The sequence below is a fragment of the Ictalurus furcatus genome, chromosome 10 (assembly GCF_023375685.1).
Source record: "Ictalurus furcatus strain D&B chromosome 10, Billie_1.0, whole genome shotgun sequence".
Classification (NCBI taxonomy): domain Eukaryota; kingdom Metazoa; phylum Chordata; class Actinopteri; order Siluriformes; family Ictaluridae; genus Ictalurus; species Ictalurus furcatus.
In genome coordinates this window covers 25,101,008-25,114,466 of record NC_071264.1, presented here as the reverse complement: position 1 = coordinate 25,114,466, position 13,459 = coordinate 25,101,008, and the positions used below count along the sequence as shown (strand labels likewise).

Sequence of the window (13,459 nt, the reverse complement as noted above, 5' to 3'; positions counted from 1 at the left end):
GTGTGCGGTTGTGCGTCTGTGAGGCAAATAAAATTGAATTTGAATTGAAATATGAATTTGATTAATTGATTTACACACACACACACACACACACACACACACACAGATCACACCTCATTAAGGTCGTGACGTCGATGATGATCACTGACGTCACGACCTTAATGAGGTGTGATGTGTATCCTAGTCCTAGAAGTAAGTGAAAGACTGATCTCATCTCCAGTTATCGTAAGCGTTTGGTTGCAGTTATTGCTGCTAAAGGTGGCACAACCAGATTACTTTTTCACATGGGTGATAGGCGTTGAATAACTTATTTGCTTCAGTCAGAATAAATAAACCAATAAATAATACTGTATTTACTTGTATTATTCAGGTTGCCTTTGTTTTATGTTGTATTTTGTTTGAAGGGCTAAAACTATTTAGTAAAATTTAATTTGAATTGGATTAATTGATTCATACACACACACATCACACCTCATTAAGGTCGTGACGTCGATGATCATCATCGACGTCATCGCATCAAAATAGTCCGTGTTTAGGAAGTGACGCAGAGATTGAGCTGAAATCTCGCGCACACTGACTGGGAGACGGCCATTTTTTAGCGCTCATTGATTTGCTGTTTGTGTTTTGCAGTTAAAAAGATAGATAGAAAGAAAGATAGAGGGTAGAAAAGAAAGTGTCCGCGATTACTTCGAGAACAAGTTTGTAAGCGGACATTTTGGCGTCAGGATCCGGCTGGATTTGGGCCCCGAGCGCGAATGATGTTCATCCGAAAGGCTTCAGAGAGTCGCTGTTGACATCAGAGCCGCGGGGTTGATGTGCGTTTAACAGCCGCCCGAATGGAAATGGTGCCCAGCGAGGAAAACCAGCTCGTACCCAAAGAGGTGAGAGAAAACCGGGCAGAGAGAGAGAGAAAAAAAGAAGAGACGGAGAAAGAAAGAAAGAGAGAGAGAAAGCTAGACCTCCCACTCTTCTTTTCCCCACTGACACGCCGGGGATTGTACTTCAGATCACTTTGTTTTGCAGTGACACTGCTGCAGATTTGCGCTTTACTTGTTAGCAAAACGCTGTAAGAAACACAAATGACGCGATGTTACGCATCTGCGCTAGCTCAGCCTATACGCAGCGCTGCTTGTTAGCCTAGCAAGTGTGCATTAGCTTCAGCGCCTTAGCTGGTATTAGCAACAAATAATCACTACGTTAAACGTGTAACGTTCCAGCAATGTCTTAATAACACGACTAATAACGCATTCTCTGTCTCTCTCTCTCTCTCTGTCTGTGTCTGTCTGTCTGTCTCTCTCTCTCTCTCTCTCTCTCTCTCTCTCTCTCTCTCTCTCTGTATGCTGTTAGCTAGCTTGCTGCACTCAGCTAACTAGCTAACAACTGTTTGCTCGCCTGTTTTTTTTAGGTTATATAAAACGGACACGGATACAAACGTACCTTAACGACACGGTGTTTTTAAACATTTTAACGACCCAAGTAGAACTTATTAGTCAACTAATGTGTTCAGTAAACAATAGTTTGCGAAATTACGTAGCGTTTACAAACAAACAAACAAACAAGCTAGCAAGAGAGCTAAGAGGACACCTAGCTAGCTCGCTAGTTCTTCCCGTGTACCTGATTATATTTGTTAGTAGAGATCAAAAGAAATATCAGCTGGAGTTCCTAACAGCTCGTATTTTATCATAAGTCTGAGCTCTGGGGTGAAAATATAAGGCTGGTTTGTGTGGTTGAACTTGATACTGTGATGTTAGCTAAGCAAGGTATTTATTGGACGTTACTGGAAGCTAACTAATTGAAAGGCGAGACATATAGGAGAGAATGTTGTTGTTGTTTTAAAGGACTGTCTTGCTGTGGGTTTTATATCTCTTGGTTGTAATCTGATCCACTGTAGTAGTAATCCGACTTCTTTCCACCGAGTTTTCATATTTTATTGATTAAACTTTATTAATTTAAACATGTCACAGCAGCACATACAATAATAATAATAACAATATTTAAGACATTCACAACAATCATCATTTTACAGTATCAGTTCTGCAAAGCGTTATGATTATATACAACCAAATTATTCTATAATGCGTAAAATCCATCACCTTTTCCAACAATCCCCCGCCCCACCACGTTCATACGACTGACTGTGTTTACCATCAGATGCACATTTTCCCCCCAGACTTCGTTTCTGTCTCGTGTGAGATTCCTTCAGCAGAGAATGCAGGATGTTCTTGACGACAAAACTTCTCCTGGTCCTTTTCTTTTTCGCCCCCCAGTCTTGATCGGTCAAGTTTTCGTGAGCCTGTAGCGTCGGATTCCTGTTCTTGTCTGACACGAGTGTGTGGTAGTGTGGAGTGTGTTGTAGCAAATCAGCTCCATGGTTCACCATGTTGTATGTTCTGAGATGCTTTTCTGCTCAGCACGCTTGTAAAGAGTGGTTACTTGAGTTACTGAAGCCTTCCTGTGAGCTCAAACCAGTCTGGCATATCTCCAAGCAGATCTACTATTCACTGGATCTTTTTAATTTTTTTTAGGTTTGCACAATTCTGTGTAAACACTCGAGACTGGTGGGTGTGAAAATTCCAGGAGATGAAATACTCAAACCAGCCTATCTGGCACCAACAGCCAAAAGTTCTTGAGCTTTGGGTTTGTTTGGAGATGATAAGAAAAATGCACTTCATGGAGTGTCTTGATATGGAATAAAAAGCATGAAACTTTTTTTTTTCTTCCCCCCCACATGATATAATGAAATCTTTACCAACATATCAATTCAGACAGGGTATACAAAGGGGAGCCAAAAATTCCTGGAGTTGTTAAGGAAAAAAAAAAGTGTTATAAAACTTACAGCACTTCTCCTTCAATTGCCTTCAAGGTACTCTCCTTGTGATGCGATAGACTTATCCCAGCGTTTCTCGCATTCCTGGAAACTTTTTTTTTTTCCTGTAGTCATCTTTTGTCATCATGTTTAGAGCCTCCAGCATTTTTTTTTTTAAACGTTTTGTTTACTGGATTTCTTCCACAGTGGTGAATCTTTTCCCATATTCAGTCTCATTTTTAATTTCAGGAACATAATAGAAGTGGCAAAGAGAGATTTGGTGAATACAGTGGATATGAAGTGATAACCACATTGTTTCTGGTTTAAAAAAAACCTCTGCGTTTGTCAGCGCAGTGCGTGCAGGTGCGTTGTCGTGGTGCAAGATCCAATTCTTGGCACACCACTTTTCCGGATGTTTCTTTAAAACCGCTTAGGTGCACACGCCGCGTTTGAATTCTGGGAATTTTTGTTATCGTATATTGGTCCTGGTCCTATTTCTTCGGGTCATTCTGAAGACGGTAAGATGCAAAGTACTCTTTCAAGGCATGTGCAGTCTGCCGTAAAATGACCGACATCTTGGCTTGAGACAGAACTAAAATCCCAGAGGTTCTCCAGTAAGAAGTGTTACCCTACCTCCACATGAGAAACGAATCCAATACATGTCACACTTACTTACGTTTAAGCTGAATGAGAGAGGGACCGCTAGCCCCCCTAAAAATATCAACAGAAATGCTCGACCGTTTTGCTGATTGAAGGGAGCAAGGTGGCTTACTGGTTAGCATGTTTCCCTCGCACCTCCAGGGTTGGGGGTTTGATTCCCACCTCTGCCCTCTGTGTGTGGAATTTGCCTGTTCTCCCCATTCTTGGGTGGTGGCGGAGTGTTTCCTCCCCCAGTCCAAAGACACGCGTTGTAGACTGATCGGCATCTCTAAATTGTCTGTATTGTGTGAATGGGTGTGCGAGTTTGTCTGCTATTGTACCTTCTGCGATGGGTTGGCACCCCATCCAGGGTGTCCCCAACCTTATGCCCAAAGTCCCCTGGGATAGGCTCCGGGCTTCCCGCGACCCTGTGTAGGATAAGCAGATGGCAAGAAGATGGATGGAGACAAAATCGCCCATCGTAAATGAATTCTTGGTCATAAAACACGAAACGTGACCGTTCCACTTCAAGGTTATGGGATGCTTTTCTGCTCACCACGGTTGAAAAGAATGGTTATTTGGGTCCAGTGATGGCCACCGGAGTCAGAAAGTTGTAAAAGTTACATCTCGGTGTGTAACTGATGCTACCTCACTTGTCTACAAGGCACCAGTAGGAGGACGGCATGGGACGAAACTATAAAGCCGTGATCAGCTTCGAGCTCCTTTTTCCTTTGAAGGCACCAATTTTCTAGGCATACCCTCGATTGTGATGACGCACAAAGAACGCGGTCGTTTTCTTCCATCGCAGTTCTATCATTAGAGCATCTTCATCATATAATGCCAGCAGTCTGTTAAAGAATTCAGCCAGGGTTTTATCGGGGTCATCTCAGACGAGCAATAATCTTAAAAGACCAATGAAATTGAGTCTAAAACCAGCATCAACATTTCCTGGAATGGCCTGATTTTATTTTCTTCCTCACGCATTAGATTAGAACACCACCACTCAGCAGCCAGCACCTTAAATCTGCGGGTGTAGGGTTTCTGTACAGCATGCTTGATGATTCACCAGGTTAAATAAAAGAGGGGTTTTTTTTCTTTCAAGTGGATTGAGTCTAAGATTTCAGTCGATTTGTCTGTAGCTTTGAGTGACTGCATCGAAGTCAAGCTCGACTGAAAGGCTGTAGTCAGATAGAGGCTTGTATCACGCTCCAGGGCTGGTGTGTTCCCTTCTAAGAGGATAAAATTGATCTTTTCTCTGTATTGTGACCTTGCGCATGTGACTGCGAAACCACTCCAAGACGTTTTCTTTCTTTTTTTTTTCTTCTTTTTTTTTCTTCACAAACGTCTTTGAGCGGTTTAGGAATGAACTTGCGCTCAGTCCCACAAAAGTCTGGAGAATAATCAAACGTGGATGCCAGGATGAAACCATTATACATCTTTTGAAAGCCAAGGGATTTCTACCTCCCTGCGTGTAATGACTTCCTCTTGAACTCACTTTCACCTAAAACACTCTGATCTGTCGCTTCTCCACTTCTCAGTAGCGGTCTAATTTTACTTCGCCTCGCACTTCACGTCGCACCCTTCCTCTTTAAGGCGTGCCGAGGAAACCTAGACCCAAGCCTCTCTAAGCGTACCTCTCTAAACTCAGATTTTGTTATCGAGAGTGACTGAAATGGTGTGTATTTGGGGTCATAAACAGGGTATGAGCAGCCTGTGTACTCGTTCTGTGGGCATCTGGAAAGGCACCACCTGTTAGATTTGTAGCAGTTTGCAGTGCGTTCGTGCTGAACGAGGAATCAGCGTTATGAGTGCACGTTATCTTACCGGTTTAATGAAATCCTCAGCCGTTCAGTACGGTAACTGTGAAGCAGTGATTTGAAGAGAAGCTGTATGCTTTTATTATTTCTCATACATTCTTCCTTCCTTCCATATTTATTTATTTATTTATTTATTTATTTATTTATTTATTGTTACCAACAATCACTGCGAAATATCATGACAAACAATTGCGATTTCAACAATTCATGTAGTTTTTACGCAAAAAAAAACAAAAAAACTTTGTTGTACGGCAAATGTTGAAAAATAGCCCCATAAATGGAGCATTTTTGGCCGCCACAATCATACGAATAAATCGGTGTGTATCTAGCTTGATAAGAGGCTCATTGTGAGCGTTGTCCGTGAAATTCACTTGTTGAGGAGTTAAGCGGAGCGTTTGACAAAACTCGATAGCTTTTATTTGCTGTTGCCCCATGGAGAAGTTATGATGCTTACCTGTGTGGTTTTTTTTGTTTGTTTGTTTTTTTTTGTTTTTGTTTTTTAAATTTACAAACACTTTTTAAATTTTTTTAAAATGTATTTTTAATATAAATAAGCGCAGCACATAATGGGTAACTTTTCACTGGAATAGCAAAAATAAAGAGTGTCAGCTTACAAATCAACACCAGAATCGCTAAACACATTCATTATTTCCATTTAAACCCCTGGAATGTTTTTCACAGTGGAATCATCCTTTAACTTAAAGGAAGGGAAGAAGAGAAAGTGGTGTAAGAAATCTTATTTTACTGGTAATGGTTGTATCGTAGCCCTGGGTGTGGTTCAGTGTGTCACAACGCATGCTGTACACACACACACACACACAGTTTTTGCTTCAGAGAACCTTTTGGTTTTCCAGTTATGTTCAAAGGGATTCGTAAACCGCTAACCAGGATCCGTGAGGCCCCGCGGCGCTCCGTGTGCTTTTGGCTGCATGCCAGCTGGGAATGTTTCTTCAGTGCTGCTTTTGTAGTCCCCCCGTTTGTTCAAGCTATGATGACCTACATCTGACGTTATCGATATCATTATCTACTCTCTGAAGCTCCTCTTGTTGGTTGGAAGGAAATAGCAGGTTATATGGACTATGATTGTGTTAGCTTGCCAGGTCCTAGGATATGTCGCGTCACTTAGAGAGATCATCATCGTTTCAAATACCTGTTAATCTGATCATTATATTGCTGCATGTGTCGACATCTACGAGGCGTTTAGAGTAGCTGCAAGCGTTTTTGTTTTTTTCTTTTTCTTTTTTTGTCTCTCATGTGGTTTCCTCAAAGCATGACGGATGCTCTGACTCTAAAGTTCACTGTCTAGGTGACTATAAAAAAATAAAAATGATTGTATACACAGTAATGTGCCTCTGTCTCCTGTTCCATATGTTTTGTCACTGTTTTTTTTTTTTTTCTCTTCTTCTTCTGTTGTTTACTAGCAGGGTATGTTTTGGAGTTGCAGGCAGAGTATTTTGGAGGAGATGAAGAAGAGGTTCTCGCAGGTAGCTCTAGCATGAAAACAGCACGGTGTTTGGTTTATTTATTTATTTAAAGTTGAGTAGATACACTAGTACTAACAGTAAGCTAATGAATGAGAATTAAGGTTAAGATAAGGCCTAACCCTATAACCTGCCGATTTTCGAGTGGATTCGAAGGCGTACATCCGGACTACTGTCAGCTTTTATAGATATTTTTTTGTTCCTTGTTCTAATCAGCTTGTAAAAAGGATAATCCATGAGTTTCTTAGAGGAATTTTGTGCTAACCGTTAACCGCATGAGGCTTACGGCAGAGATCATTGTAGGAAATCATTTGGCTTGTTTGTTAAGCCACTGCTGGGTCAGCGGGAGCATCTCAAATGCTATTGGCTGTCGCAGAAATCAGTCAAACCCTTTTCAACTTGCTCTGTATATATATATATATAAATAAATAAATTGAGTTCTTTTCTGTTTTGAACAAACAGTTGTGTAAAGTTTTAGTGTGAAGTTTATATTTTTTAACACTCAGTTTGTGGATTTTGTTGTAAATAAACAAAAAAATAATGGTACTGAAAATTTGCCCCGCCCCATCCGATTAGTAGAAAAAATAATTGGACAACTAATCGATTATGAAAATAATTGTTAGTTGCAGCCCAAATAAATAATTTATGTATTAAAAATATACTTTTGTCAACTCATCTTCATTTAAATCTTTCAGCGGTGTACTGGCAATTTAATTCAGAGCGTGCAACTCGACGCCGAAACTCCCGCTTCACTGCTGCAGCGTCCGGTGTAAAATTTTAGCGGTACAGAGATTACAAACTGCAGTTTTGTCGTCATTCCACACAAGAGACATCGTCTTTACACACAGCATGAATTCAATGTGTGTTCCCGCCCTCTTTTGATTGACGGGATATAATCGGCCCTGATCATCGGATGTTTTTAAATTATCCGTCGATAGCGCGAAAAATAGCCTTTATTGTCCGATACATTGGTGCATCTCTAGTTTATATATAATATATATTACACACGTTTTTAAAAAACCTCTCAGACATCCAAGCAAGCTGCCTAGCTTGTTGCTAACAAGATAAGAACATGTCATCGTCCAGTTTGCCACTTCGTCTGTTGAACGTGCCGAGGTCGAAAATGAAGTCATTCCGACGGGCGAATCACTGCTTAAGATGTAATGCAACGTTGTTTTACATAAACTTGTTTATCGGACTTTTCAAACCTTTTCCAGTTCCATATCTCTGAAGTGGTATTTGACCAGTTTACCATGAGGTCAGTGCTCAGCAAAGCGCTGCCTGTTCATCTTGGCCCTTACAGTCTCGATTAGAACATTTTGTAAATCGTGTTAAAACCAGTCATTCGAATGAACCAAATGAATCGTGTAAATGGGCCAGCCCTGGTCCACTGTACTCCACTCAGCTGTCTATAACGCTGCTGTTCTAGAAATGTACCAAACACCTCCTCCTTCTAAATGAAGCTGACACGGGCTTAAGTTATTTCTCCTGTGACTTGTTTTCCATATCCCTTCATAAACATTGCCCCCCAAACTCCCTCCCTCCCAGACAGTCGTTTTCATGTGCGTCATTCTTGGACGGCCCGGCACTTCGCTTGTAGTAACATGAGCAGATTGTCAGAGGAGAGCAGTCTGTGGAGGCATTGTGTGAGGAGAAGTGGGCTCTGGCCTCGTAAACAGAGTTTGTGATCTCCTCTCTGCCATCATCGAGCAGATCTTGCACTCTTTCGAGATCAAAACCTGTAGATGGTTAAGCAATGTATATCTTTTATTTGTTCTCCAACTGGTGGTATAATCGGATGTTGTGTAGTTTACTGAACAGTTGTTGTTGTGTCTCTGCTATTTTTAAGATTTTAGTAGAAACGTCGAGGTTAAGGAACTGAACTGCTAACCTGCTCCCAGTCTATAAGCCGTGCTTGCTTTGAGAGTAATGTATCCAGGGCTACTGTAGGTCATATCTGTACCGAGTTGTGTAATCAGTGTTGTTCCACTTTCATTATTATAATAATAATGATGGCTAAATCCAGGGAACCTGCTCAGTGGCATCTGACCAAAAATCGCCATATGTCATCGCAGCACGCTCGGTGTCGATAACTGAATAATCCTATTAATGTTACCATGTTTAAAATTACTGGTTAAACCGGATGGGGGTGTGGAGGCTGATGCGGATGCCGATGCAGACTTCGACATGGACGAAGGCCATGTTTTGTTTACTTTACCTTGTTTTACTTTTCCCTTGTGTTTACATACCAGTAATAATAATGAAAGCAAATTGCTGTAAAAGATGGTGTGAAAACATGCCATTTTAAATGAAACACATTGTCAGAATACTAATAAAATGAAGGTTAAGACAGATTATTTCTATTAAGCAGTTTATACCCTGGCTGATTTGCTTTAATTAGCTCGAGTTGTGAGTGAGGGGAGTGAAAGCGTTCGTTTGTCAGTGCTCGCCGAAGTGAAGTGCTCTCAAGTACTGACTGGTACTGACTGAAACCATAACACTTAAAGTAAAATATTGCTGAACGTTATTACAAAAATAAACAGTAGTTCTTGTACCATGGAAATGTACCATATTTTTAAATTGAAATAAATGAATGTATATTAACCATATACTATTAATAAATATTGAAGTAAATAAAATGTATACATCCAAACTGAACCAGAAAGTAACACTCCAATTAGCTCCTTTTCGTTGTCGATGTTTTAAATCCCGCGTCTGAGGGATCCCACAAAAACTAGGAGGCGTCAGTGCTATTTTTTTCTGTTTCGCCTCTAGAGGCCGCTCTCGTACTGTATAATGACGGCAGACCCTTCTCAGCCGCTCCCGCAACGGACGCACCCGGGAAAAACTATCGGTGTGGATTTTTGCAGGTAACCGATAGTTCCAGCAGTAGGACCTCAGTGCCGATTAATCCGCAAAACCGACCAATCGGTCCACCTTTACTCTCCAGTGCAGCAGTTTGCATGTTCACGGCACCTTGCGCTTATTACTATCGACGACCCTCGTCAATTCTCAGGACAGCCGCCCTCACACGCAAGCTGCGTTCACGGCACGTCGTAATCATGAGATTCCAACTCGTAAAAAGCGTTCGCATCCCCGTAGTACTGGTATTTACGACTTGTAAACTAGGAGTTTTCTGAGAGCTCCGCCTTGCACCACCTGTGCGCTGTGACTTCATGCGGAAACTCTCAAATCGGTGGCAGATTCAGCAATAAAATGTAGTTATCTCGTTATAATTGACTATACAGTTTAATGTAATTTTGCAGTTTTCATCAGCATCGCCTTGCACGGATTCGTTTAAACCCGAGTCCGAGCTCCGAGTCGAGCATCCGGGTTGTTGTCTAGCAATTACAGTAATTCCAACATGGTGTGAACACATCCACAGACACGCCGCAGCATGAGCTTTGAGAAATGACAGATGTACACAATTGTTTTTATTATTATTATTTTTTTACGTTTTTACGTTGCTTGTAATGTTCATGGAACCTCAGCTACTTAAGACTGCAGGATGCTGTTTTTTTTGTATAGGCTTGGAATAATATTTGGAAACTGGTTTAACTGGTACCAGGCACAGCTCCACACAGTGGTATTTTGTTGTGGAAGAGCTATGCCTGAAGAGTTGAAGCAAGTGTGTGTGTGTGTGGTGCAGATCGAGAACGCTGCCGAGGAACCCCGAGTGCTGTGTATCGTCCAGGACACCACCAACGCCAAGACCGTCAACGAGAGACTGACGCTCAACCTCCCGGCTTCCACCACCCTCCTGAAGCTCTACGAAGACGTCGCTCACAAAGCCGGCTACGTGAATGGCACCTTTGAGCTGGCATGGGCCAACGTGGTGGATTTGGTCAGCATCTCCTCCTCTTCTTTCTTTTTCATCTGTAACCTAATATATCTTGCATCATGAATTAGTGATTAGGCATGAGCCAATAACTGGTTATGTAATGTAATATTCAACACGCTGCTACTGGGGACTTTAACACTGGGGACTCTGCAGCATCCCGGGTAGGGAGCGTACACTGTATCCTTCAAATTCCTTATGATTATAGTGGTATTACTTTGTATAATAGTATTTTGGCCAGTGACGGATAGCCTGAGTATTCTTCAGCTGGGTTGGGACGCTAATCCTGCAGCTGACCCGGAGCACAGGTGCCAGGGTCGGCGTCGGATCTCTGAGTAGGTCACTGGATTAAACCCCGTGTTTGTGCCAACAGCACCTTTAAATAGCTATGTAATGCAGCGTCCAAAGTTTATCCAAACATGCAGCATCATGGTACAGCTGTCTTCCATTTTTGGCTAAATAAAACAGGAAGAAAATATGCAATTTCTTTCTCTCTAATTCTAGAAGGCTCATAGTACAGGATCTGGCAGAGACGTATTACGTTAATCCTTACACAAAGAGGTCTGTGAATGCCCAGGGGGATAGTGGAGCATTGAATATTAAATATTTTCAGGCACGTTAGTCATTAATCTGCTGAAACTGTGAAGCCCTGTGTGTGTGTGTGTAGAAGTTGCAGTCAAAATTATTCAACCCCCCACTGCAGAAATTTTGGCAGTGAATCTGATTTGCAAAGAGGGTTGAATAATTTTGACTGCAACTGTGTATATATAAAAAAGATGCAGAATGACTAGTTGTGCAGTCATGCTACAATCTTTGTAGCATTAACAAGGCTGTGGAGCTTCTAGTCTAATACGTACGTGTTTTTTAAAAAAAAAAAAACCCCAACTAAACTTATGTGCATCAACTCCAGAAGTATTAGCACCCTTGTAAAGATCGGACAAAAATTGTAGGCCTTGAAGTCCCTATTACGTGCCTCGAAGCGTGCAGCGTTATTCGTTGGCATAATTTCCTCTGAAATAGGAGGTCAGGGCAGGATGTATCGAGTGGCTCCGCCCCTTTTAAATAACCAATAGTTTACCTCACAGCCTGGGCTAAGCCGTACTTGACCATTAGTACTGTCACAGAGCCGTGAGCTGGCACAAATACCTCCTTCACAGTGAATGAATTCAAGCCAGTTCCTTCTTAACCTACTTACAATTGGGAAACCGAAGAAAACGCACAGCCTAAGACACGTTTTCGACCCATGCTTGCTGATATGATTTCTCTCGCTCGACAACGGCAGCTTGAGTTTCTAGAGAGCATTCGATTGGACAGAAAATCTGAGGAGGAGCTGAAGTGCAGAATGATGTCATCAAAATTGTTGATCCGTATCGTTGGTAGAGAAAGACTAAATTCTGAATGCATGTCTTCTAAATGTGAATTTTGTCATTGTTTTGGAGCACACTAGATTATAGATAATTGTAAGGTTAACGTATTGATACAAAAAGCCAAAAAAGCTTTAGACAGTTTTGGTTTCATGGGGACTTTAAGTGGAGTCATAAATGTACGCCTCGTTATGAGTCACATTGAGTGTGTTTTAATAATCTAATCATTATCCGATGTCCATTACCATGTTAAACAAGTGATCATGTAAACGGCGTGCGACTTGATCTCAAATCAGATTAACGCCGTTCTTGGATTTATACCTTTTAATCTTGCTTGCTTTAGTTGTGCTTTCATCAGTCTCGAAAGAAATGTGACCTGCTAGATTAAAAGTGCGTTTTACGTATAGTGATATTCAGCGACTGAAATGGCTTTACTGTTTTAAACTGTTTTACTGTTTTTGGTCAATATCAAATTCCCCAGTGTTCTGGACTGAAAACCAAATGCTGAATTTAAAAAAAAAAAAAAAAAACACCACCAAAACACACAAATAAATAAATAAATAAATAAATAAATAAATAAATAAATAAAAGCTTTTTGTGTTGTTGGATAAATGTGATGTAGTAAACTGTGACCCATTTGGAAATCATTAATTGATGCATAATTAAACAACAACAAAAGAACACTTCTTATATGTTGCACATGGTCAGCATGTTGTCCAGGATGCTTTGCGTTTATGTGGTGTGTTAAACCTGTAGTGGAAGTCCTTGGGTGAAACGGGTAAAACTGTCATCTTTAGTCTATTCTACGACAAAAATATGCGTTACGCGCTCCTGGCTTCATCACTTCCTTAATACCAGAAATGCAGTTGGTAGGGACATCTGATTTTGAGTGACTCCTGTAGACCAGGGTTTTTCTCATTATTGGATTACCTGTGTGCATGTAAACACATTCTTTTTGGGGGGGTGGTTCTGTTTCTGTGCCTCATTAGAAAGGTCAGTTTTACTTCATATCCTTCCTCTTGGTACTTCATACATTTTAGAATGAAGCTCCATCATCCTTCTTTTCTGCTTTTCTTTTTCTGTGTCGGTCTTCACAGGCTCCTCTGGACCAGGCCAGTGAGATGTCTCTGGTGGAGTCTGGGTTCGAGCCGGGGAAGAGGAACTTCCTTCAACTCATGGACAAGGATGGCGAGCAGCCTCAGATAGCTTCTGTGAGTGGGCAGACGGGCGGAGCTAGAACTCCGCCGTTATCAGTGTGTAATTAGCATGCTTAACTGGTGCCTGGGCCAATAAGTGGGTTATCTCCTCCAACAGCTGTTTTCCTAATCAGCAAAAGCATAACAGCCGTGCGACATTTCAGCCCTCGGACCGACAGCGGGGAACGATAAAGCAGCCATTTCTATGAGCAGCAGGCATCAGACACGGTTTAAAAGTTAAATGCAGCATGGGAGGTTGCTTATATCATGGTGTGTGTTCATGGTGAGTCCTAGATCATTAGCCATCAAATGTTCCAC

At 41.5% G+C, this 13,459-nt stretch overlaps 1 protein-coding gene across 3 annotated transcripts in view; it reads left to right on the top strand.

Moving 5' to 3' along the window:
* The first annotated feature begins 541 nt into the window (after window positions 1-541).
* The window catches only part of usp47 (ubiquitin specific peptidase 47), a 33,622-nt gene continuing 20,704 nt past the window's right edge, over window positions 542-13,459 (top strand). Inside the window, exons 1-4 of one of the 3 annotated variants that reach the window (XM_053635001.1) lie at window positions 542-881; window positions 6,687-6,746; window positions 10,393-10,587; window positions 13,043-13,156. In XM_053635001.1, the coding sequence (XP_053490976.1) occupies window positions 837-881; window positions 6,687-6,746; window positions 10,393-10,587; window positions 13,043-13,156 (414 nt within the window). In that variant the 5' untranslated portion in view covers window positions 542-836. Of the gene's footprint in view, window positions 882-2,245; window positions 6,569-6,686; window positions 6,747-10,392; window positions 10,588-13,042; window positions 13,157-13,459 lie in introns of those variants that run through there. The other 2 variants (XM_053635002.1, XM_053635003.1) reach the window with 2 other exon arrangements.